This window comes from Triturus cristatus, chromosome 2_1, assembly GCF_964204655.1.
Source record: "Triturus cristatus chromosome 2_1, aTriCri1.1, whole genome shotgun sequence".
NCBI lineage: Eukaryota > Metazoa > Chordata > Amphibia > Caudata > Salamandridae > Triturus > Triturus cristatus.
In genome coordinates, this window is record NC_140581.1 from 879148307 (window position 1) to 879175805 (window position 27499).

Genomic DNA, 27499 nt, shown 5'->3' on the forward strand with positions numbered 1-27499 from the left:
TGTACTCTGATCAAGTACTGGTGAAAATCCCTTACCAGGGTGGGAAAGGTATGTATGTATGTGTGTTCTTATATAGCGCTCGACTTACCCTTGGGCATCTCGGCGCTTGCATTGGGAATCCGTCCTGGTTTTCCCCTGTGAGATAACCCGTACTGGGCATCCCCAAGGTGAAAGACAGGCATCCCGCTGCGGAGGGGCCGTTGTGGAGATTAAGCAAGCTTGTTGCCCAGAGCTGCATAGTGTGAACTCGTGAACTCATGCTTAGAGTGGGCACCGAAGCGAGAATTATCGAGTCCGTGGACAATTGGGCTCCGGACCCTGCCGCGTTGGGAATCGAACCCTGGTCCCGGGTCTGACCTCTGCCTCAGGATTGGCTCCTGAGGCGGAAAGCCGGGAGCAGGGCTATTCACTTAAAAACCTGTACTTGTAATACTGTGTTTTTATCTCACGCACCTGCATCACTGGGCTTTCTCAAACAGCGCTACTCGCTGCAACGATCCCCGCCATTCCCGAGGGAGAGGCGAGACACGCCCCCTCGGCTGGACACGCCCCCCGCCATACCTACAAGTAGAGCGCGCCGCCCTACAGCGTCGCATTAAAGATTGGCTCCTGAGGCGGAAAGCCGGGAGCAGGGCTATTCACTTTTTAAAAACCTGTACTTGTAATACTGTGTTTTTATCTCACTTACCTGCATCACTGGGCTTTCTCAAACAGCGCTACTCGCTGCAACGATCCCCGCCATTCCCGAGGGAGAGGCGAGACACGCCCCCTCGGCTGGACACGCCCCCCGCCATACCTACAAGTAGAGCGCGCCGCCCCACAGCGTCGCATTAAAGATTGGCTCCTGAGGCGGAAAGCCGGGAGCAGGGCTATTCACTTTTTAAAAACCTGTACTTGTAATACTGTGTTTTTATCTCACTTACCTGCATCACTGGGCTTTCTCAAACAGCGCTACTCGCTGCAACGATCCCCGCCATTCCCGAGGGAGAGGCGAGACACGCCCCCTCGGCTGGACACGCCCCCCGCCATACCTACAAGTAGAGCGCGCCGCCCCACAGCGTCGCATTAAAGATTGGCTCCTGAGGCGGAAAGCCGGGAGCAGGGCTATTCACTTTTTAAAAACCTGTACTTGTAATACTGTGTTTTTATCTCACTTACCTGCATCACTGGGCTTTCTCAAACAGCGCTACTCGCTGCAACGATCCCCGCCATTCCCGAGGGAGAGGCGAGACACGCCCCCTCGGCTGGACACGCCCCCCAACGTACCTACAAGTAGAGCGCGCCGCCCCACAGCGTCGCATTAAAGATTGGCTCCTGAGGCGGAAAGCCGGGAGCAGGGCTATTCACTTTTTAAAAACCTGTACTTGTAATACTGTGTTTTTATCTCACTTACCTGCATCACTGGGCTTTCTCAAACAGCGCTACTCGCTGCAACGATCCCCGCCATTCCCGAGGGAGAGGCGAGACACGCCCCCTCGGCTGGACACGCCCCTCCAACCTCCTGACCCGCCAACATAAAGCATGTGTCTTGCCAGGAAGCGCAGCGGACGTGCGCAGCGGGCGCGACTTTTGCGCGCCGAAGGCGCGCCTAAGGCAAGCCCGTCTGCGCCCGTCCGCGACCGACCGGGACCAGGGGGGTTGAATTTGGTTAAGGAAGCCAGTTTGGCTAATTTGCTTGTGTATTTTTGCTTTCTACATGTTAGTAACTGAATTGCAATATTTTAAATTACTATAAATCTTGCTTTGCCATAATTTTATTTGACTCTGAATTTGGTTTTCATTGCCTGCAATATCGAATCATGAGAATCATATGTGAGTGGGTACTACTTTGCAGGTTTTCACAAGGGGATCTGTTATTTAACTTAAATCGACCCTCGTCAACTATTTTGTCAACATCAAAACCTGTTTAATGCTTAAATACGCATGTAAGAATGGGGGGTGGAGAAGCCCCAAAAACTAATGCCGGCCGGGTCGTACCACACCCCCCCTTGCTACGCCACTGCTTAAATAGTAGTCAGTGGTAACCTGGTGTCCTTCTCAGTGTACTCATTCTTGGCAGCAGAAGAACTATCATTACATAAGTAATAACACATTGTTATATTCTTTGTGGCTCCTTGTTAAAGTCTTGGAGGATTTCAAGCAATTTAAGTTTTTAGGTGTAAGAAAAATGTATGAGCAATTAGAGCATTAGAATGTGGAGCACTCTATTAAATACAATGGAGTGCTCCAGGCTTCTACTGGCAGGTAGAAGCCCACAGAGCAACATTCCAATGTTGTTTTTGTTGACAAAGTTCTCTCGGAGCTCAAGGACAATTTAACCCACTTGGGCTCCGAGAGGCCTTTGTTTTTAGTAATTAGAATATTCTGCCCTCTTGCGGCAGAATGTTCTAATAGGCTTGGAGCTCTCCTAGCGGGCTCTAACAGCCATTATAGGCCCACTCACTTGTTCAAAGCCCTCACCGTCGGCTCGGGCCTTTAACACTGGTGCGGGCCTTTAATGGCCGGTAAAGCCTGCTAGGCTAGGCTCTAAGGTTATATTAAAAGCAAGATTCAAGACTGCCAGAAAAAATATCAGCTGGAATTCTAACAACAAACCGGGATGTTTTCATCTACCGCATACACTTCTGTGTGTGGACAGAAAATTACATGGCAGAGAGGAGACCAGATTACAAAGCCTTTGCACGTTTGACCTAAGGTTTAGGGGGTTGCAGGGATTCAATCCTGCAAGCACTGTTTTCCGTGCCCAATGTCGTCATTAGAACCACTTGAAGAAATGAATGCTGTCACGGAGCTTGAACTTTTATCCTTTGTGATCCATCTCTTGCAATCCCACAGGCTGTAATTGCGTTCTTGGCCGGCTCAAGTAATTCTGCTTCTTAAGCTTATTTGTAAGCATAACTGAACTGTAACCAGCACTGTAATATTTAGGTAGGTGTTTCCTCAGCCAGTCACGCAATTTTCACGACATCCTAAAGCTTGGTGGAATAATTTATTTATTGCTTTTTAAACAAAATGCTTTTTTCTCCACCTCATATATTCCTTTTTTATTTAGAGATTCTAGAAGACAGTAAATACTCATGAAACAGAAAATACTATGTGTACATATATTGCATTCGAGAATTAGTATGTCGTATTAGTAATATGAAATTATTAAGAATGCACTCATAGCCAGGACAAATAACAAGATGAGGCATACTAATTATGAACATGATCCACAACTTGTAAGTATTTTTCCCGAAAACCCTGCTGACCACATGATATCTTGCCAGATGCAGCTGTGAGCGAGATACAATTTAAACTGCACTCTTGTAATACATATACAATATCATATCAATAATACTGACAGTCATTATAATAATCACAATATTAATAATAATAAAAATATTAATAACTCATAATAAGCACAATAAAATGATTAATATTTCATATTACTTCAATTATTTTACCATAATGCTTCCTACTGCGTTTCTGTTACTAAACACTGTAACATAAGTTAGTTGCTTCTATTACCCAGTTACCCAATTTGATTTTATGCACTGAATGTAGCAGATAATAAATAGTTTTAATTGTTTAAGCAATGATACTTTAACAAGATTATAACTGATTGTAAAAACAAAGCAACAGATTTTTAGCAGGAGTCAGAGCGCTATCGTAACAAAAGCTGAATCTCTTTTGTTTAACTTAATTTTGAGAGAGGGCCTTGACAATTGTTTTGAAGAGATTCCCAGCAAAGTGCAACAGAAAATACACGAAAAGGGCCTTGTGCTGTAATTGCAACTTTCATCCATTGATGTATGACCATGAGTGTTACACTTTCTATGTGCAGGCTCATCATGTTTTGTGAAGCCGCACACTTCTCTGATGCTGGAAGTCACTGCTTGTCTCCCAGAGTCAATCAATCAATCAATCAGAACATTTGTAAAGTGCACTACTCACCCGTGGGGGTCTCAAGGTGCTGGGGGGGAGGGGGGTGCTGCTACTGCTCAAAAAGCCAGGTCTTGAGTAAACTGTGCACAGTGTGGATGTTCCTCAGACCCTTTTGGCTTCCGGAAAACGTTTTCTAAATTTTGCCTACCCTAATAATAGGTAACTAAAGTACCCTAAAATGCTACAGTGGCAGCTTAGCCGGTCCAAGAAAGAGACCCATCCTCACTCCTACCAACACTCATATTTATTTCTTAAGAAAGCAAACACCTGTTTTCAAAGACATCAGTACATCAGTTCTTTAAAATCATTCTATTAAATGCATATACTTAAACCATAGCAAGGACTCTTGTGATCAATTCTCTCCATACAAGTGCTTTCCACACCACAAAAAAAGAACCTTGGTCCATCAAACCATGACATCTATAGGCCGATCACAAACGTCCCATTTCCGGGAAAATTGGAAGAACGCTTTTTCCAGCTCTGCACTTCTGCAGAGGAGAATAATGTGTTGTCAGATCTACAGCCAGCATTCCAGCCAGGCAGAGGTATTGAGATACTACTGGTAACCACCTGCATTGATGTGATACTCATCAAATGGAATGACTGCACTATAACCACTGGACTTAAACACAAAGCCTTGGACACCCTTCATCATCAGAGACTTAAAACACATTTAAGAGTTTTTCACTACCACAACATGTAAAACTAAAAAGTCCATGTCCACATTTTTAAATGCACTGCACCCTGCCCCATGGGCTGTTTATTGCCTACACTAGTGGTGTCATATATGTATGAACAAAAAAGGCTTAGGCCAATAGAGTGAAGTGGGATACACTGGGGTAGAGTGGAGTGGGGTACAATGGGGTAGATTGTAACGAGGTAGATTAGGGTAAAGTGTGGCAGACTGGAGTAGGATAGATTAGGCTAGATTGTATTGTTTAAGAGTGGGGTAGATGGAGTGAGGTACATTGGAGTGGAATGGAGTGGGGTACATTGGAGTTGAGTGTGGTGGGTTGGAGTGGAGTGAGGTAGATAGGAATGGGGTAGATTGGTTTAGGTAGATTGGAGCGGGGTAGATTGGGGTGAGAGGTGATGTAGATTGGTGTGGTAGATTGAATTGAGATGCATTTTGGGGGATTGGGGTTGATTGGGTGGAGTGGGGTAGATTGGAGTGGGGTGGATTGTGGTAGTTTGAAGCAGAGTTGAGCATGCAAGACTGCAGTAGAGTTGGGCAGATTGGAGTTCAGTGGAGTGGATTAGATTACAGTGGAGTGGGGCAGAGTGGAGTGGAGTGGGGTAGATTGAATGGAGTGGTGTAGATTGGTGTGGAGTTGGATAGATTGGATTGGAGTGGAGTAGATTGGAGTGGGATAGAGTGGAGTGGGATAGTTTGGAGTAGGGTAGATTGGGGTACACTACAGTGGAGTGGAGTGGGGTATATTGGAGTGGAGTGGGATAGACTGGATTGGGTTAAAGTGGAGTGCAGTAGAGTAGTGTGGGGTAGATTGGGATGGGTGGGGTAGAGTGGGGTAGAATGGGGTAGATTGGGGTAGAATGGGGTAGATTGGAGTGGAGGAAGTAGATTGGAGTGGAGGAAGTAGATTGGAGTGGAGTAAATTGGTGTAGATTGGCGTAGGGGAGATTAAAGTGGAGTAAATTGGGATGGAGAAATTAGGAGTAGGGTAGATTGTGGTAAAGTCGGGTCAGATAGATGGGAGTGGGGTGGATTGGGATGGAGTAGTTTAGATTGTCCTGGAGTTGGGTAGTTTTGAGTGGAGTGTGATACATTGGAGTGATGTAGATTGAGGTAGAGTAGAGTGGAGTGTTGTAGAGTGGGGTAGAGTGGAGTGGAGATGGGTTGATTGGAGACTTGTGGAGTGGGGTAGATAGGGTGGAGAGGAGTGGGGTTGATTTGAGTTGAGTTTGGTAGATGGGGTTGAGTGCTTTGGGGTATATCTTGGTAGATTGGTTTGGGGTAGAGTGGAGTGGGGTAGACTCTAGTGGAGTGGAGTTGTCTAGATTAGAGCGGAGTGCAGATTAGAGTAGAGTGGGGTAGATTGGGGAATAGTGGAGTGTGGTGGATTGGGGGTAGATTCAAGTAGATTGGAGTGGGGTGGGGTAGATTGGAGTGGAGGTGGGTAGATTAGAGTGGATTAGAGTGGGGTACATTGGAGTGTAACGGGTGGGGTACATTGGAGTGGGATAGAATGGGTAGATTAGTGTAGGGTAGACTGGAATGGAGTGGGATCATTTGGGTTAGACTGGAGTGGAGAGTGGTAGATTGGAATTGCATTGGGTAGTTTTGGGTAGATTGGGGTAGAGTGGAGTAGGATAGATAGAAGTGGGTAGTTTGGATGGTGTACATTGGAGTAGATAGGAGTGGTGTAGAGTGGAGTGGGGTAGAGTGTGCTGGGGTAGAATGGGAAGGGGTGGGGTAGATTGGAGAGGGTTGCAGTGGGGTAGATTAGAGTGGAATGGAGTGGATCAGAGTAGAATAGATTTAGGTTGATTGGAGTAGGGAAAATTGGAGTAGAGAAGATTGGGGTGGAATGGGGTGGGGTAAATTGGAGTGGGGTGCGGTGAAGTGGGATGCATTGGGGTGGAGTGGGTTAGATTGGATTGGAGTGAAATGGAGTGGGGTAGATTGGGGCAGAATGAGTGGATTGGGGTAGAGTTGAGTGAAGGTAAGTAGTTTGCAGCAGAAGGGAGTAGATAGGGTGGATAGGAGTGGGGTAGATTTGAGCAGAATGGGGTTGATAGGGGTGGAGTGCAGTGGGGTTGATTGTGGTAGAATGGAGTGGGGTAGATTGGGATAGGGTGGAGTGCTGTAAATTGAAGTGGAGAGGAGTAGATTGGAGTGAAGTGGAGTTGGGTAGATTAGAGCGGAGATTGGAGTGGAGTTGGGTAGATTAGGGAAGAATGGAGTGGGGTGGACTGGGGTAGATTGGAGTGTAATGGACTGGGATTAATTGAAGTGGGGTATATTGGATAGATTATAGTAGGGTACATTGGAATGTAGTGGGGTAGATTGGAGTGGAGAGGGGTTATTTGGAGTGTAATGTGTCAGTAGGGGGTTAGACTGGAGTAGGATAGATTGGAGTGGGATAGATTGGAGTGAACTGGGGTAGATTAGGCTAAAGTGGAGTAGATCTGAGTGGATTAAATTGAGGTATATTTGGGGAGGGGTAGATTGGAGTAGGTTAGATTGGTTGGGGTGGATTGGAGATGGGTAGATTGGGGTGCAGTCGGGTAGGATAAATTGGAGTGGGGTGGATTGGGGTGGAGTGGGTTAGATTGGATTGGAGTGGGTGGATTTGAGTGGAGTGTAGTAGATTGTAATGGGATAGATTGGAGTGAAGTGGAGTGGGGTAGATTTGGGTTGAGTGGCGTGGAGTGCAGCAGAGAGAGGTAGACTGGAGTGGAGTACATTGGAGTGGAGAGGAGTGGGGTAGATTGGGTGGACTGGAGTTGAGTAGATTGGAGTGGAGGGGGTAGATTGTGAGAAATTGGAATAGAGTAGATTGTGGAAGATTGGAGTGGTTTAGATTGGGGAAGAGTGGAGTGGGAAAGATTTAAGTGGAATGGGGTAGATTTAGTGAAGTAGCATTGGATAGGTTGGAGTGAAGTTGGATAGATTGGGGTAGATTGAGTGGAGTCGGGTAGATTGGGATAGATTGAGTGGAGTAGATTAGAGTGTTGTGGAATATATTTGAGTACTGTGGGGTAGATTGGAGTAGATTGGAGTGGAGTAGGGTAATTTGGGTGCAGTGGACTGGGGTTGATTGGAGTGGAGTGGGGTAGATAGGAGTAGAGTAGATTGGTGTAGATTGTAGTGAAGTGGAGTGGGGCAGATTGGAGTAGATTGGCGTGGAGTGGATTGGGTTGACTGGAGTGGATTAGGATAAATTGGGGTAGATTGGAATTGAGTGGGGTAGATTGTTGTGAAGTGGAGTGGGACAGATTGTGGTAGTCTGGAGTAGGGTAGACTGAGGTTGAGTGGAGCAGGGTAGATGGGAGTGGAGTGAAGTGGGATAGATTGGAGTGGAGTGGAGATTGGAGGCAAGTGGGGTAAATTGGAATGGAGTTGGGTAGATTGGAAACTGGCGTAGATTGGATTGGAGTGGGGTAGATTGGGGTGGAGTGGGGTAGATTTGAGTGGAGTTGGGTAGATTGGAGTGGAGTAAGGTAGAGTGGAATGAAGTGTGGTAGATTTGAGTGGCATAGATTGGAGTGGAGAGGAGTTTGGAGGCGAGTAGGGTAATTTGGAATGGAGCTGGGTAGATTGGAAACTGGCATAGATTTAGTGGAGTGGGTAAGATTGGGATAGATTGGGTGGAGTGGGGTTGAGTGGGGTAGATTGGGTGCAGTGGACTGGGGTAGATTGTAGTGGAGTGGGGTGAATGGGGTGGAGTAGGTTGGTGTAGATTCTAGTGAAGTGGAGTGGGGCAGATTGGGGTAGATTGGCGTGGAGTCGATTGGGTTGACTGGAGTGGATTAGGATAGATTGGGGTAGATTGAAATGGATTGCGGTAGATTCGAGTGGGGTAGACTCAGGTTGAGTGGAGTGGGGTAGATTGGATTGGGATAGATTGGAGTGGTGATTGGAAGCTAGTGGGATAAATTGAAATGGAGTTGGTAGATTGGAAACTGGCATAGATTGGTGTGGAGTGGGGTAGATTAGAGTGGAGTGGGGTAGATTGGAATAGAGAGGGGTAAGTGGTGTGGAGTGGAGTGCCCTAAAGTGAAAGAGCATAGAGTAGAATGGCGTGTTGCATCGTGGAGTGAGTGGCGTAGAGTGCAGTTGAGTTGAGTGGGATGGTTTGCCATCCAGTGTCTTAGATTAGGGAGGTAGAGTATCGTGGAGTGGAATGTCATAGAATGGAGTGGTGTGGCATACAGAGGAAGGGCATAGATTGGAGCAGAGTGTTCTAAAGTGGAGTGGCATAGAGTGGAGTATGCAGGATTGTCACAATCATTCTCTCACTTTGAAATCAGAGAAAGAAACGTAAACACCAAGCTCCCTTGGAAGACAGAGCCTGACATTTAGCTTCTGTGTTTGAATGCACAATAAATGTGACAAGATAAGCACACGGTCCAAATACCTGTTTTCAGAAAACAGTAAACAAGGGATGCTCACGGGAGCGATAAACTCAAGCTGTACAACCTAAAGCAAATAAAGCCAGCAAATATAAAGCAAGCAACTGAATTACAAACCACAAAGCCAATAGTAAATAATGGGTGAAATGCATTCACAGGGAAGCTTCAGAATGCCCTCAAGAAGACGTAAGCGAACCTGACAACCACGTTGTCTGGTAGCCTTCAACCTAAAAATGGGGTTTGCAGATTGTGTTCACATTTTACTGAATCTCACTTACATATTTTGTGCATTTGCAAACTATTAAAATATGATCGATGATATGTATGTTGACCAGTTTTGTTAAAACTGAAGTTCAATCCTTCCATGGCACTACCGATTTATGATAGGTACAGGCATGTTGGTCACCTACACTGAAACTGCCAGGGGATTGTTTACCTTATTGCTGCTTGTGAAGACTACCTGTTTACTGGACTTCCCTGCTAATCAGGCTCTCCAAACACATGGCTGACATGTGGGTCCTGAAAAGAAGCAGCTGGATCAGAAATGAGGCTTGCATTGTTGAAGATACAGATAAGCTAAAAAAATAATTTGTGCATGGGTTTATGTGAGTGTATCTACATATGTGTGCGTATGTGTGTGTGTATAAGAGAGTGTGATGGAGACTTTGAGTGAAGTATACCCACCACCCACTGCATTTTGTGAACCCTCCTCACCACTGACTGGGTCTAAAATTGTGTTCCTGTCTCAAGAATAATCCCTGTACTTGCAAAGTGATGGTAATTTTCTCATTGTGGTAAGCATGGCTTAATGAGCTCTATCACAACTCTGGCCTGGTATTATGGTAGTAATTCTTGAAATACCATAGACAGCATGAAATTATAACAACCACATGTTAGCATTATTTGCATAATGTCTGTGTTTACATCTGAATGATGCTAACCTCAGTATAATTTGGACTATGGCATAATGGTGTTAGTTATTGGCATGGTGCGAACAACCGTAATCATACCTAGGGTAATGCTGGATCTAGTGTGATGGTATCTACTTCTGCCATAATTTTGGCCCTTGAGACATTGTGGATTGTTGGCATATTGTGGGCAACCTTTAGCAAGTGAGGAGCAGAGGCCACTTGCATCCTACATATCCTTAACTATCATCAGACTTTGTCAACAATTCAAGATCCAGTCATACGTCAATCTACTTTCATCAGCTTAACCATTCCTTCAGCCAAGCTCATTCTCAGAACATCTGTTCTTCTTCTCGCTCACTCATTCATCCATCCATAAGCTCATCCATCCTGATACCCACCCTGTCCTTGCACCCATCCAACTAGGCAGTCATCAAGTCATCTAGTCTTCCAGCCTGTCACTTAATTTCACATTCTCCCACTTACCCGTCCACACAAACAATGACACAAACTCGCCAATCCATGGAGAATCAACTGACTTTAGAACAGTTCGATGTTTTGTCCCTACTAATTTAGTTTCGTTCTAGGAGAGCTAGTTCCATTGGACATACCCCCTTGCAGAATTATCATGTTTATTATTGTTTGCTTCAATTTTATCAAGTTAAAAGAAAAAAGTTGTTTTTCTCTCATGGGAAAACCTCCTTGAAGTGGGCTATTTTCAACCATTTTAGTTTAAAGCTGTAGACAAAGGGGCACGTGCCTCTGTTCATACAGATGTGTTCTTTGTAAATGTGATGATTGTTAAGAAGATGCTGCTGAAGCCATGCTGTTTACGACAGCAACAGGTGAAATAAGCCTGATGTCTAAAATATCTCTATCCATCACCCTGGGCATTATTTGTTCTTGATTAGTCATTGCTATTTGCACTACTGCATAGAGCTACCAAAAGCCAAGGAAATGGGAGAACTCATTATATGTTGTCACATTGGGAATTGTTCACTAAAAAGGTAGTAAACCTGCATCCTTAGAAGTACTACTTTTCACAAATATTCCTAGTAGAATACCTGCGAAGCAGAAAAGTGTGGCAAGGGCATTTTTGTAGGTGAGTAAAAGTGTAGAAAATCTGCACAGGGGAAAATGGAGCCTCATATGTAAAAGAACATTCTTTTTTTCCTCTGTGGGAAAACATTTTGGCCTATAGAGAAAGTTCTTCCCTCACATTCCACAAGATTTTGGTGTCATAAGTTTCTCTTCCCATCCTGGCTGGAGTAAATCTCTGACCTTTTCCCAATTGGAAGGAACTCGGGAAGGAGTTTGGGAGCACCCACACACATTCATATTTGTGGGCATGTTTGACTTGCTGAAATCTGTCAGGGAACAATAGTGTGAGTGTTACAAGGGTGGGCGGAACTCGCGGTATTTTACTCTGTGGTATTCTGCAGAGTTACCTAAAACCTCTGTGAGATTCTGCGGAGTTGGGCGAGTGGAGAATTCTGGTCAATTGTACTGCTCATGCTGATTTTTAGCACTGGGAGCTTGTCCCACAATGTAAAATCAGCGCACACTGCACCAACCCAGAGGGTGCTCCTTCTTTCTCAAGTCGATTTTCTAGTAAGCAGCAATTTTTGCAACACGACCGTCAACTTTCCCAATACGCATGGTAGCGACCTCCCGTGAACCCCCCGTGTTGAGATATTTAGCCGGGAGGCAGTCTAGCACTCGTTTTTAGGTCAAGCATTTGAGACCTCTTGTATTTACTTTAGTATATACTTATATGTGTATGTACTTTGTGGGTTCTGGAGTTCAGCCCTAGTACCTGTCTGCTTCCACCTAGGGACTTATTTTCTGTTCAACTGCCTCTATTTAACTGTATTGATAGAAAACGACCAGTAGAGGTCAGTAAAATACCAGAATTGCTTTCTGCTGAGGGACATTGTTTTTTAAAATTTTCTGGCAACTGCCTCCATTTAACTTTCTCGATAGAAAACGACCAGCAGAGGTCAGTAAAATACCAGAACCACTTTAGCATTCTCTAGATTCCAGTTCATAGAAATTGTCTCCCACGAGCACCCGTAGACAATAATATTTTTTTCTTGTATTTTCAGTGATATGACCACCGAAGGCCCTGATTTTATATGAAAAACAGAGCTTTGGACTATACCATTTCCCGCTGAGAGGCAATATTTCTCTCCATGTGTTCCCATACGTGGCATGTCACGCAGTTTGGTGCTTACTTTCCCTCCATGCTAAAGAACAGTAGATGTTTCAGCACCCAGACTAATGTGCTGCATATCTAACTACATAGAAGGTCCCAAAGGCGAGACCGATTGCATAGCAAATGCTTGTTTTCTCACTCACCAATTTAACATTGGCGAGCCGAGTTTGAGACAAACACCACCACAGGGTGGTTTGTGGAGTTCTTGTCGAACTTCGCGCTCCAAGCAGAGTGGGCATAACTCAGAAAACTCCACTGGTTGAGTGGAGTTTACAGCCCACCCCTAAATATTACTCCATTCTGATTTATTTTCCCATGTTCATTTTAACAGACAAATACTGGTAAAATGTGCATGAGAAGAAAATAGAGCTGAATGAGGAGAAAACATGTTGGGGTTCCTGCTGAAACACCAATGCTCACAGTTATTTCCCATTTCACAGGGAAAATCTCTGAACTGTGCAGAATTACCACACATTGAAATTACCTCACTCCAAGGTATCAGAATTGCCAGGTGCAGCAATATGACAGTGTGAGTCCTGTGGCTATTAGGAATAAGCTACTTAGGCTCTCAGTTTGAGTTGCCCTTACAAAAAACCCTGCTATTTCCATTACCCATCACCCGGATTTCCTGGTATTACGGATCCCAATAGTTCCAGAGGAGGGAAATAATGGGGATTATTTGTTTGCGGGCACTCGCATACGGAAATGGGCCACTTATAATGATTTTAGATTGATGAGATAGTTCCCTCTCTGTCACTTTCAAACCTCCATCCATTTCTTCAGTAACCTCATGACACTTCTTCCAAATATCAGCTGCCCTTTTTGTGTTTGACTGGTTTATTTTATTGATCATATTACATACATTATCATGATGCTCAATTGTGGTATGTTGGCAAGAGGGCCCTGAGAAAGCATGAATGAGGTTCATAAGAAAGCATAATGAACAATGCGAGTCAGCAGTCAGAGTTCCAATGCCAACAGTACATCCTAGTAAACAAAAAATATGTGTCGACATAATCTAAGGAAACATATCCAAAACAAAAGTTTATGTATTGAAGCATAACAGAGTGCACATGCCTCTCAATTTTTTCAAAAACTATCAGCAGAAATAGATGCTTAGAAATATTTTACTCACATTTCTCTTCCATTTCCTGACATTTTAAATCCTCCAAAGGGACACTGGGATGACAAGGCACTATAGCAGTTAACCCTAGTAAGAAATAACACTTGTTAAGTAATCACTTTAGTGGTTTTCCAAACAGCAAGTCATCACTTTGCATAGTTCAAACTTACATACTGTTAAAACATCAAATTCAAAAAAACTCTGCACTTTGTGTACAAAATATGAAGGGCTTTATTTAGAGGGGCAATGTCCAAAGCATGCCATATGTCAAGTCTGTCATATATAGGCTGGAGTTGACATCAATACACTCATAATAGGGTGAATGGCCAATCTCCCACTTTTTGGCAGATGTTCTGCACTTGCAAAACTCTAAGCAAGGACTAAGTCAGGGCTTTAAATATGAATAATGCAGGAGGCCACGCGGACCCCCCCCCGCCCCTGGCAGCCCCGGGGACAGCTACCTCTCCAGGGCTTTAACCAAAAAGAATGCAGGGAGGCACACAGCCACCACGCAGTCCTAGGAACCACCCCTCCCGGGGGCTAAATCGAACAATGGAGGTGGGGCTGCGTGGCCCCCCTGCAGGAGCCTTAGATGGCCCTGAGAACTGCCACCCCTCAGGGCTGGCTCCTGCAATGTACTGGAGTGCCCACCCCGGGAGATTGTAGTTTGCTATGGCTTGGTGGGAGCCGCCAAGCCATAGCAAACTCTGCTCTGCTTTATAGAATTGAGAGCATGTAACTGCTCTTGCTTGCACAAAGTAGAGCAGAATTGCTTTTTGATAGACGGAGCTGCATTTTCAGCAGCTCCCTCTGTCCAAAAGCAATGCTAGCAATGGAAGCCGGTGGGACTGCGGGGTCTTGAGGCTCCCCCAATGGTCCCCAATGTGAAATACTAGGTGCCCTAGGGGAGACTAGTGCACCCAGTTTGTGGCCAGGCCCAAAAGGATAGGGACCCTGGGGCCAAAATTGGCCCGGGAGGGGGGTCGCATGGCCACCCTCCCATATTAATAAATAAACAGCAGGCTCTGTACTTCCTGGGGCTGTATGTCAATTATCAATACCTCACCAACCCCACCTTTTCCCAAGTAGTCATGGGGTGGGGTGGGGTGTGGTGGTGTCAGTAATCATCAGTGATCCCATCCCACCCTATGAGGAGTTGGGAAAGTGTGGGATTACACAGAATCAGGACTCTGCCTGTGTAGGAGGTAGCAGGTGGGCAGAGCAGTAAGTGAGAATGTGACATGGCATCACACATTATCTGGCACATATGGGCTCCACACATTACAGTTCTGGGAGACGTTATATGTAGAAAGCGCTAAAGAGATATAGTAAGTGGATGCCTGCTGCATGTGATATATCTGGTGCCTTTGCTTTCACCGAGACTCAGCACTTCTCAGGTCCTCTGCCCTCAAAATCTCCCAGATCTCCCTCCCCTTTCTTTCAACCCCTCTTTTAGTTTATTTTAACCAGTTACGTGTGGATCATCCCTGTCTGGGGTTGTATCATCTTTGTGTACTTTTTAGGTCATGCTTAGATTGACCTGTTATATCTCTGCCGTGGGGTTTGACAAACCCACCGATGGCCATTGGTTACTATGAATGACATTCAGAAATGCTGGCTTCTTATTGGTGCATTTCTGTAAATGTCCCTCCTTTGTGTGCTTTGCTCTCTTTCCGGTGATTTCACTGAGAGAACACTGAGGGGCATATTATCAAGAAATGGCGTTAAAATTATCGCTGCTTTAGCGGCAGAAAACTGCTGCTACAGTGGCGATAATGGGCTTGATAATATGCCCTGGAGAATTCCAATAGTAGCCCATGTTCTGGTGTCAACATGGGCTTCTATTGAAATTCTCGTGGGCATATTATCAAGCCCATTATCGCCACTTTAGCGGCAGTTTTCTGCCGCTAAAGCGGCGATAATTTTAACGCCGTGCTTGTTAATATGCCCCTTTGTTTGGCCATCACACTGTATTCCTCCCTAATTCGGTGTTGGTATTGCAGCCTTTACACAGCTTGGTTCTCTTCCACCTCGCTGCTGCTAGCTGCATGGGGCTTGTAAGTGCTCCTCGTTGTTGTTTTTTGGACAGCCTTGTTTAGGACTTGTTATTCTAATACACAAAAGTGTGAAACCCCGCCCACGCCCCATTATCAATGCCCAACCAGTGCAGCCCCAGCCGTAGGAGCAGCAGCGTCAGCAGCATTTTTAGGTCTCGCCTGATCCAGCGCATGTGCTTGTCTGGCCGAGACATTTAGTAGGTGCTTTGAAAAGTGCTACTGAAGCAGCCACCAGCTTACTGTCACGCGCACAAGCGCACGCGCTATTGCGCGCACATCCCTAGCATGCTTTAGCGCATCATCGTGATCACTTTCGCTTTCAGAGTGATCGCGATGACTTTCGCTTTTACAGCCGCGCGGCATTACTTTTACTGCCGCGCATCCAATGCTTGTTAATATATGCAGTGCATTCCTCTCGAAAGAGCCCTGTCAGTGGAGGATTCCACGAGTGAGAACATTCAAAGTTCAAACATGTTCTTTTTCTTGTAAGTAAATCCAGTCGTAAGAACTTGGGGGCATATGTATCAACATCTCCATTTGCGATTCTCAAATAGCGATTTTTAAAGAATCGCTATTTGAGAATTGCAACACGGGATGTATTTAAAAAATCGCAAAACTTTAGCGATTTCTTAAAATTCCTTAATTGCGATTAGCAAATTGCAAAATCGCAATTAAGGAATACCTTCCCATTCATTTCTATGGGCCAGGAGACCCATAGGAATGAATGGGAAGTAATTCTCAAATTGCGATTCGCAATTAGCTAATCGCAATTTGAGAATAATTTCAAAGGTGCAAGGGTGTCAAGATGACACCCTGATGCACCCCTGAAATTAGCATGTGTGGTCATATGGCGCACATACATGCCCTAAGGGCATGTATGTGCGCCACGTGGCACTTTGTAAAATTTAAAAAAGTGCATTTTTAAAAAAAATCGCAAATTAACACCAACTTGTAGTTGGTGGTAATTTGCGATTTCTTAAGGATTATTCGCAATACTTTGGTGCGTCTTACATTTCATTTAAGAAATCGCAATTTGCGATTTCTTAAATGCTTACGCAAACTTAAGAAATCGCTAAATTAGCGATTCCTTAAATTTGCGTTGAGGATTTGCCTCATACATCCCATTTTGCGAATTTTTAATCGCAAACGCTGTTTTTTGCGATTCGCAGCGTTTGCGATTAAAAATTCGGTTGATACATATGCCCCTTGGTTCTGTGTTCTTAAGAAATAGAGGCATTGGCTTTTCAAATAGAGCGATAATAGGATATAGAGATAAAGCAAAGAAGACTTTTATTATTGTTTACTAGACGCTTGTATTTTGTAAAATAATCTTGCTGTGGCTTGTCTGTTTTAATTTTAACCCCTTCGCTGCCAGGCCTTTTCCCCCTCCTGTGCCACGCCCTTTTTTGGCTATTTGGCGCTGAGGCCCCTGCAACTTTTTGACCACATAAGGTATCCACGCCAAATTTGTGTCCTTTTCTTCCAACACCATGGGGATTCTGAAGGTACTCAGGGTTTGTGGATTCCCCTGGAGGGGTCACAGAAATGAGCCAAAATACAGCAAAATGTAGGTTATTTTTGGGAAAATCGGAAAAACAGGCTGCAAATGAAAGCATCTGGGTTTTTCCCTGCAAGTGTTATCAAAAAAGGGTTTCTGGGGCTGAAATCACCATTTTCCCAGCTTTTAGGGGATACCAGACTTTTGTCAGAAACCCAACATTTTTTACACAGTTTTGGCATTTCTGTGGGACATAGCCTATTTTTGCTATTTTTTGTGCTTTCGACCTCCTTCCAGTTAATGGTAGAAATGGGTACAAAAGCAATAATGGATCCTGGAAAGCTATACGTTTTAGAGAAGTAGACAAAATTCTGAATTCAGCAAGGGGTCATTTGTGTAGATCCATCAAGGTTTCTTTATAGAAACTAACAGTTAAATATAGGATAAATTGAAAATTTGTTGAAAAAAGGCACCTTTTGTGTCAATGTTTTCACCTGTAACTTCTTCTAATTATGACAGCTCTTTGAAAGCAATATACCGTTACATCCGCTGGACATTACTGGTTTTGGGGATATATAGGACTTGTAGGTTCACCAAGAACCCGATGAACCCAGAGCCAAAAACTGAGCAGCAACTTGCAATGGTTTTTTATTATGTACCGGGTATATAGTAATTATTCTGTAAAAATGTGTACATGGAAAAATCGGTATGAAAGACACCTATGTATTTCTGAAATGGGAACAAAATATAGAGTTTAGAAACAGTAGATATTTGCACATTTCCGAATTTGGGAATACTCATACTAGCATGAGAATACTCAGTCATTTTTTAGAATGACTTCTTTTTTACACAATGTCTTTCATTTGGAAGGCAGAAATGCATCGAAAGTCAATAGATAATAACAGTTCCTTTACAAATCTGAATTACCCTAAGTCCCGATAAAAACGGTGCCTCACTCTTGTGGGAGGCCCAAGTACCCGCGACAGGCAAGGGTCCAAAACGTAGTGCGCCTCAACAGGCAAGGGTCCTAAACGTTGTGCGCCTCACTACGTTTTGGACTCTTGCCAGTGGCGGGTCCTTAGGCCTCCCACACAAGTGAGGCACCGTTTTTATCGGGAGACCCGGGGGAACGCTGGGTGGTAGGAAATTTGTGTCAGCCCGGTGATGCCACAACTTTCCCACACAAAAATGTGTGAAAAGGTGATTTTTTCAGCTAAATTTGAGGTTTGCAGGGCATTCTGGGTAAGGAAACGTTGGGGGATCCATGCAAGCCATACCTCCCTGGAATCCCCCGAGTGTCTAGTTTTCAGAAATGTGTGGGTTTGGTAGGTTTCCCTAGGTGGCCGCCGAGCACCGGGCCAAAAACCCAAGTGACCCCCTTGCAAAACCAGGTCGTTTTGAGATAGGCAATTTTCATGTCGCCTCACTACGTTTTGGACCCTTGCCCGTGGCGGGTCCTTAGGCCTCCCACACAAGTGAGGCACCGTTTTTATCGGGAGACCCGGGGGAACGCTGCGTGGTAGGAAATTTGTGTCAGCCCGTTGATGCCACAACTTTCCCACACAAAAATGAGTGAAAAAGGTGATGTTTTCAGCTAAATTTGAGGTTTGCAGGGCATTCTGGGTAAGGAAACTTTGGGGGATCCACGCAAGCCATACCTCCCTGGAATCCCCTGGGTGTCTAGTTTTCAGAAATGTGTGGGTTTGGTAGGTTCCCCTAGGTGGCCGCCGAGCACCGGGCCAAAAACCCAAGTGACCCCCCTTGAAAAACCAGGTCGTTTTGAGATAGGCAATTTTCATGTCGCCTCACTACGTTTTGGGCCCTTGCCTGTTGCGGGTACTTGGGCCTCTCACACGAGTGAGGCACCGTTTTTATCGGTAGACCCGGGGGAACGCTGGGTGGTAGGAAATTTGTGTCAGCCCGATGATGCCACAACTTTCCCACACAAAAATGTGTGAAAAATGTGATTTTTTCAGCTAAATTTGAGGTTTGCAGGGCATTCTGGGTAAGGAAACGTTGGGGGATCCACGCAAACCATACCTCCCTGGAATCCCCAGGGTGTCCAGTTTTCAGAATTGTGTGGGTTTGGTAGGTTTCCCTAAATAGCCGCCAAGCCCGGGGCCAAAAGCTCATGGGACCCCCTTTGCAAAACCAGGTTGTTTTGTGATAGGTAATTTTGATGTCTCCTCAATTGGTTTTGGGCCCTTGCCTGATGCGGGCACTAGGCCTACCCACGCAAGTGAGGTACCATTTTTCTCGGAAGACTTTGGGGAACGCGGGTGGGTGGAATTTTGTGGACCCACGCAGATTCCAGAACTTTCCACCACAGAAATGTGAGGAAAATTTGTTATTTTGGACACATTTTTAGGTTTGCAATGGATTCAGGGTAACAGAACCTGGTGAGAGCCAGTCAAGTCACCCCATCCTGGATTCCCCTCGGTGTCTAGTTTTAAAAAATGTACAGGTTTGCCTACGTGCCAACTGCGCTAGGGCCCAAAATCCACAGGTATGCACATTGCTAAAAAAAAGCCGGAGCCCAGTGGGCTTTCTGCCGCCCGGGGGGGGGGGAATCGGGGAAGGGGGATTCATCCCGATATGCCCCTAAAGGCAGATCAGGGGCCGCTGCCGCCAACTACCCTCCCGGGGGGGGCAGAAAGGCTGGAGTTTCTCTGGGGGTGGGGTGGGAGTATTGTCATGCCCATTTTGGGGAGCCCCTACCCCTACACTAATAAAACAAAAAAATCCATGGTTTCTAGTGGGCTTTCTGCGCCCATATTGGGGGCTACAGCTTCCATCTGCCTCCTGGGGGGCAGAAAGACTGTCATTTTTGTGGGGGGGAGGGTGGGGGCATTGGCGTGCCCGTTTCGGGCAGCCTCCACCCTAAATAAAATCCATCACCCGAAAGAAAATTGCGCGAAAAAATCCCTGGCGTCAAGTGGGCGCTTTCCGCCCCCCTGAAGGGGCAGATTAGGGGCCAATGCCCCATCTGCCCCCCAGGGGGGGGTAGAAAGGCTGTAATGATGGCGGGTGGGTGGGGGCATTGGCGTGCCCGTTTCGGGCAGCCCCCACCCTAAAAAAAAATCTAAAAATAAATCCCTGGTGTTTAGTGGCCTTTCTGCCCCACCGAAGGGGCAGATTAGGGGCCAGTGCCCCATCTGCCCCACGGGGGGCTGAAAGACTGTAATAATTGGGGGAGTGGGGTGGGGGCGTGGGCATGCCCGTTTTGGGCAGCCCCCACCCCTATTTTCTTTTTTTTTTAACCCCTTCGGTGCTCATGACGGAACGGTTCCGTCATGAGCCACGGTTGAGCTGTGCTCATGACGGAACCGTTCCGTCATGACCACGCCCGCGCAAGATTCCGTCAGCACAGCGGCGGAATCTGCGCAGCATGGAAGGGGTTAATTCCCTGGTGTCTAGTGGGCTTTTTGCCCCCCCGGGGGGGCAAAAAGACTCAATGGTGCCGACGTTATTTGGGGGGAGCAAAGGCTCTTGCCCAAGGGGCCACTCCCCCCTCCCTGGTGTCTAGTGGGTGGATCCCTGCTTGGGGATCGCCCTTCTGTGGCGATCCCCAAGCAGGGATCCACTGAGATTCTCCCCTTTCCAACGATACCCCTCCCGTCTTTCTACGTGCTCAGGGGGCTGAGATAGCACCCTGAGCACGTAGAAAGTGAAACTGAAATGAGCCTCTTGACTCATTTCAGTTTCACTTTCAGCGTAATGACGTCGGCGTGACATGCGCGCCGATCGTCATTACACTGAAAGGGGGGGGGGCCTCGGGAGCTGGGGAAGCTCTTCCCCAGCTCCCGAGGCTATTTTTAATTAAAGGGAATCCCTCTGGTGCCCGCACCAGAGGGATTCCCCAGGGAATGCCTCATGACGTGCTGGACTCGTCATGGGCACAGCGCGACTGTGCTCCATGACGAGTCCAGCATGTCATGGGCACAGAAGGGGCTAACATGTGTCCCAATTGTCCGCACACCAAAAGTCCATAAATCACTCAAGCCAATTACTTGAGAAGGTTTTTGAGTCTGAGAATGTTTTGGTCAAACAGTGTGGTGGTATTTTTTTTTTCCGTGAACAAAAACATATTTTTCTGTCAGTGCACATGGAGGGTAAAAACAACAGAATGGCTGTTTTCCCTTGCCCTTTTTCTTTGTTCGGGAAGCCAAGTTAAATAAACATGTTTTTCTAAGCCTTTCTGTGGTGAAAGCTGTGACCGATGACGCAGCTGAAACGAAGGCCATTTGACCGGGCGCCATACCTTTTGTCTGGGCCAGGCTGCATGGCACTGCTCAGTGAAGGCTGTGGCAGCGCTAGCTTTCATACAGATGCCCTACGAGACAATAGTCTTTTCAAAGCGAGTGAAAGCAAAAACTTTTGGAAGATTAATGAGGATTCCCGGAGGCCTATGTCCAGATTGCCCGTGTCCTTTCATCAGTGATATCTGGTGGACAAATAGACCCAATGCAAGGACAATAAGGCTCCTGCGCGTCTGCACAAAGGAAAGAGGCCTTCTCGACAATAGGGTTAATTGCACTCTCGCCCCTGTGAAAGCCATAATGTAATAGCAAACTAAATGAAGAGGGCGTTCTTTACACTTGCCAAATGCTCGTCTGCTTATTCAGCTTTTTGAGCAGACCTAAGGGAGAGAAAAGACAATAAGCAATCATATTATAGAGGCCTTTCATGTTCTTACACTCTGTTGGTCCTACTCTCCTTCGCCCCCCAATACATAATGTTATAACCCCTTCGCTGCTAGGTCTTTCCCTTCCCCTGTGCTAAGCCTTTTTTGGGCTATTTGGGGTAGAGCGCGCTTAGGCCCCTGTAACATTTTGACCACATAAGGTATCCACGCCAAATTTGTGTCCTTATCTTCCAACATCATGGGGATTGTAAAGGTACCCAGGGTTTGTGGATTCCCCTGGAGGGGTCCCAGAAATTAGCCAAAATACAGCAAACATTTGTTTTTTTGGGGACAAATGGGAAAAACGGGCTGCAAGTAAAAGCATCTGGGTTTTTCTCTGCAAATGGTATCAAAAAAGGGTTTGTGGGGCTGAAATCACCACTTTCCCAGCTTTTAGGGAATGGCAGACCTTTGTCAGAAAACCAACATTTTTTACACAATTTTGGCATTTTACTGGGACATAGCCTATTTTTGCTATTTTTTGTGCTTTTAACCTCCTTCCAGTTAATGGTACAAATGGGTATGAAAGCAATAATGGATCCTGAAAAGCTATACATTTCAGAAAAGTAGATAAAATTCTGAATTCAGGAAGGGCTCATTTGTGTAGATCCATCAAGGTTTCTTTATAGAAACTAACAGTTAAATATAGGAAAAATTGAAAATTAGTTGAAAAAAACAGACTTTTGTGTCAACGTTTTCACCTGTAACTTCTACTAATTATGACAGCTCTTCAAAAGCAATATACCGTTACATCCGCTAGACCTTCCTGGTTGCGGAGATATATAGGACTTGTAGGTTCACCAAGAACCCGACGAACCTAGAGTCAAAAACTGAGCAGCAATTTGCAATGGTTTTTTATTATGTTCCGTGTATATAGCAATTATTGTGGGAAAATGTATACATGGAAAAATCGGTATGAAAGACACCTAGGTATTTCTGAAATGGGAACAAATTATAGAGTTTAGAAACAGTATATATTTGCACATTTTCGAAATTGGGAATACTCATACTAGCATGAGAATTATCGGTCATTTTTCAAAATGACTTCATTTTTACACAATGTCTTTCATTTGGAAGGCAGAAATGCATCAAAAATCAATAGGTAAAAACAGTTGTTTACAAATCTGAATTACCCTAAGTCTCCCGATAAAAATGGTACCTCACTTGTGTGGGTAGGCATAGTGCCCACGACATAAAATGGCTCAAAACCCAACGTGAACACACCACATTTTCACAATGAAAATTTACCCTTTTTTTTGCGAAGTGTCTAGCTGTAGTTTTTGAACACTAGCTCTGCCGGCACCTAGGGAAACCTAGCAAACCTATACATGTTTGCAAACTAGACACCCAGGGGAATCCAAGATGGGGTGACTTGACTGCCTCCCACCAGGTTCTGTTACCCAGAATCCCTTGCAAACCTAAAAAATTGTCAAACAAACCACATTTTCCCCACATTTCTGTGGTGGAAAGTTCTGGAATCTGCGTGGATCCACACATTTTCACCCATTCCGTGTTCCTCAAAGTCTTCAGAGAAAAATGGTACCTCACTTGTGCGGGTCGGCCTAGTGCCCGCAACAGAAAACGGTGCAAAACGCAACGTGGTCACACCTCGAATTTGCAGGGAAACATGACCCTTTTTTGGCAAAGTGCCTAGCTGTAGTTTTTTTACTTTAGCTCTGCCTGCACCTAGGGAAACCTAGAAAACCTATACATTTTTGAAGACTTGACACCCAGGGGAATACAGGATGTGGAGACTTGACTGCCTCCCACCAGGTTTTGTTATGCAGAATCCCTTGCAAACCTAAATAATTGTTTAAAAAAACACATTTTCCCCACATTTCTGTGGTGGAAAGTCCTGGAATCTGCGTGGATCCACAAATTTCCACCCACCCCGCGTCCCCCAAAGTCTTACGAGAATAATGGTACCTCTCTTGTGTGGGTTGGCCTAGTGCCCGCGACAGGAAACGGTGCAAAATATAACGCGGTCACACCTCAATTTCGCAGTGCAAAATGACCCTTTTTTGGAAAAGTGCCTAGCTGTCGTTTTTGAACCATAGGTCTGCCGGCACCTAGGCAAACCCAGCAAACCTATACATTTTCGAAAAATAGACACCCAGGGGAATCCAGGATGGGGTGACTTATCTGCCTCCCACCAGGTTCTGTTACCCAGAATCCCTTGCAAACCTAAACAATTATACAAAAAAACAAATTTTCCCCACATTTCTGTGGTGGAAAGTTCTGGAATCTGCATGGATCCACAAATTTCTACCCACCCCGCATTCCCCAAAGTTTTACGAGAAAAATGGTACCTCACTTGTGTGGGTTGACCTAGTGCCCGCGACAGGAAACGGCAAAATGCAATGTGGTCACACCTCAATTTCGCAGTGATAAGTGACCCTTTTTTTGCAAAGTGCCTAGCTGTAGTTTGTGAACCCTAGCTCTGCCGGCACCTAGGGAGACCTACCAAACCCACACATTTCTGAAAACTAGACACCCGGGGGCTTCCAGGGAGGTATGGCTTGCGTGGATCCCCCAACGTTCCCTTACCCAGAATCTCCTGCAAACCTCAATTTAAGCTGAAAAAATCACTTTTTTCACACATTTTTGTATGAGAAAGTTGTGGCATCAATGAGCTCACACAAATTTCCCACCACCCAGCGTTCCCCCAGGTCTCCCAATAAAAATGGTGCCTCATTTGTGTGGGAGGCCCAAGTACTCGCGGCAGGCAAGGGCCCAAAACGTAGTGAGGCGACATCAAGATTGCACATCTCAAAACCACCTGGTGTTGCAAGGGGGGTCACCTGGGGTTTTGCTCGGCAGCCATCTAGGGAAACCTACCAAACCCACACATTTTTGAAAACTAGACACCCGGGGGCTTCCAGGGAAGTATGGCTTGCGTGGCTCCCCCAGCGTTTCCTTACCCAGAATCCCCTGCAAACCTCAATTTTAGCGGAAAAAATCGCTTTTTTCACACAATTTTGTGTGGGAAAGTTGTGGCATCACCAGGCTCACACAAATTTCCCACCACCCAGCGTTCCACGGAAAAATTGGTGGCTCACTTGTGTGGGAGGCCCAAGTACCTGCGACAGGCAAGGGCCCAAAACGTAGTGAGGCGACATCAACCTTGCCTATCAAAAACATTTTCGGGCCCTTGCCTGTCACGGGTACTTGGGGCTCCCACACAAGTGAGGCACCATTTATACCAGGAGACCTGGCGGAATGCTGGGTGGTGGGAAATTTGTGTGAGCCCAGTGATGCCACAACTTTCCCACAGAAGAATGTGTGAAAACAGTGATGTTTTCAGCTAAAATTTAGGTTTGCAGGGGATTCTGGGTAAGGAAACGTTAGGGGATCCACGCAAACCATACCTCCCTGGAAGCCCCCGGGTGTCTAGTTTTCAGAAATGTGTGGGTTTGGTAGGTTTCCCTAGATGGCCGCCGAGCACGGGGCCAAAAACCCAGGTGACCCCCCCCTTGCAAAACCAGGTTGTTTGGTGATAGGCAATTTTGATGTTGCCTCAATACGTTTTGGGGCCTTGCCTGTCACGGGTACTTGGGCCTCCCACACGAGCGGGGCACCGTTTTTATCAGAAGGCTTTGGGGAACATGGGGTGGGTGGAATTTTGTGGATCCACGCAGATTCCAGAACTTTCCACGACAGAAATGTGAGGAAAATGTGTTTTTTTGGACACATTTTTAGGTTTGCAAGGGATTCTGAATAACAGAACCTGGTGAGAGCCAGTCAAGTCACCCCATCCTGGATTCCCCTGGGTGTCTAGTTTTTTAAAATGTACAGGTTTGCTAGGTTTCTCTATGTGCCGGCTGCGCTAGCGCCCAAAATCGACAGGTAGGCATATTGCTAAAAACAAATCCGTGCCTAGTCTGCTTTCTGCTGCCCTGGGGGGGATATCGGGGGTGGGGTTGCCCTGATATGCCCACAAGGGGGGCAGAAACACTGTGGCTATTTGTTTAGGCGGTGGGGGCATGGACATGCATGTTTTGGGCAGCCCCACTCTAATTCAAATTTGCCCCCAAAAAAACCCTGGCGTCTAGTGGACTTCTTGCCCCCCCAGGTGCGGTACATTGGGGGCTAATGCTCCCATCTGCCCCCCGGGGGGGCTGAAAGTCCAATAGATGCCAGGGAGTTTTTTGGGCAAATTTTAATTAGGGTGGGGGCTTCCCAAAACAGGCATGCCAATGCCCCCACTCTAATTAAAATGTGTCCAAAAAATCCATGGCGTCTACTGGGCTTTTTGCCCCCCGGGGGCATATTGGGGCTAATGCCCCCATATGCCCCCCAGGGGGGCCAGCAAGGCTGTAATTTTTGCAGGGGAGGGGGTGGGGGCATGGGCATGCCAGTTTTGGGCAGCCCCCACCCTAATTCCAATTTGCCCAAAAAAAATCCCTGGCGGCTAGAGGTCTTTTTGCCCCCCCGGTGGGACAGATTGGAGGCTAATGCCCCCATCTGCTCCCCAGGGGGGGGCAGAAAGCCTACTAGACACCAGGGATTTTTTAGAGCAAATTTTAATGGGAGTTGCATTAAATGGGCATGCCAATGGCCCCACCCTAATAAATATTTGCTCTAGTGGGCTTTTTGCCCCCCCACGGTGGGGCAGATTGGTGGCTACTGCCCCATCTGCTCCCCAGGGGGGGCAGGAAGGCTCTAATTTCTGCGGGGGAGGGGGTGGGGGCATGGACATGCCTGTTTTGGGCTGTCCCACTCTAATTCAAATTTGCCCTAAGAGAAACCATGGTGACTAGTGGGCTTTTTGCCACCCCAGGGGTGCAGATTGGGGGCTAATGCCCCCATCTGCCAGCCAGTGGGGACAGAAAGCCTACTACACACCAAGGATTTTTTAGAGCAAATGTTAATGGGTGTTGCCAAAAACGGGCATGCCAATGCCCCCACCTAATAAAAATTTTCCCCAAAAAATCGCTGGTGTCTAGTGGGGTTTTTGTCCACCCGGGGGGCAGATTGGTGGCTACTGCCCCACCTGCTCCCCAGGGGGGCAGGAAGGCTGCAATTTTTGCGGGGGAGGGGGTGGGGGCATGGACATGCCTCTTTTGGGTAGCCCCCACCCTAATTCAAATTTGCCCCCCAAAAAAACATGCCATCTAGAGGGCTTTATGCCCCCCCCTGGCGGGGCAGGTTGAGGACTACTGCCCCATCTGCCCCCCCAGGGGGGCAGAAAGGCAGTAATGGTGGTGGGGGGTTGGGAGCATTGGCGTGCCCATTTCGGGCAGTCCCACCCTAAAAAAAATTGCGCAAACAAAAATCCCTGGCGTTAAGTGGACTTTCTGCCCCACCCCAGGAGGGCAGATTGGGGGCTACTGCCCCATCTGTTTGCTAGGGGGGGGCAGAAAGGCTGTAATGGTGGTGGGGGTGGGGGCATTGACGTGCCTGTTTCGGGCAGCCCCCACCCCCAAACAAATGGGGCAAATACAAAATCCATGGCTTTTAGTGGGCTTTCTGCCCCCCCAGGGGGGGCAGATTGGGGGCTACTGCCCCATCTGCCCCCCAGGGAGGCAGAAAGACTAATTTTGTGCCAGGGGGTGGGGGCATCGGCATGCCCGTTTTGGGTAGGCCCCACCCCTAATGAATAATTTATTACAAAATCCCTGGTATCTAGTGGGCTTTCTACCCCCCGGAGGACAGATTGGGGACTACTGCCACCATCTACTCCCCGGGGGGAGGGCAGAAAGACTAATGGTGCCAAAAAATGTATAGGGGGAGCAAAGGCCCTTGCCCAAGGAGCCGCTACCCCATCCCTGGTAGCTAGTGGGTGGACCCCTGCTTGGGGATCGCCCTCCTGGGGCGATCCACAAGCAGGGATCCACTAGGGAGTGGTACCATTGGATTCTCCCCTTTCCAACAATACCTCTCCTGAGTTTCTATGTGCTCAGGGGGCTGAGATAGAATCCCTCTGGTGCCCGTACCAGAGGAATTTCCCACGCGATGTTTCATGACCTTATAAGTGTTTAGCCATGCAA

At 46.5% G+C, this 27499-nt stretch overlaps 1 protein-coding gene across 1 annotated transcript in view; it reads right to left on the reverse strand.

The window, feature by feature from the left end:
- ALDH1A1 (aldehyde dehydrogenase 1 family member A1) overlaps positions 1 to 27499 on the reverse strand; it is a 188253-nt gene that overhangs the window by 21374 nt on the left and 139380 nt on the right. Inside the window, exon 12 of the mRNA XM_085633036.1 lies at positions 13283 to 13357. Within this exon, the coding sequence (XP_085489162.1) occupies positions 13283 to 13357 (75 nt within the window). The remainder of the gene's footprint in view (positions 1 to 13282; positions 13358 to 27499) is intronic.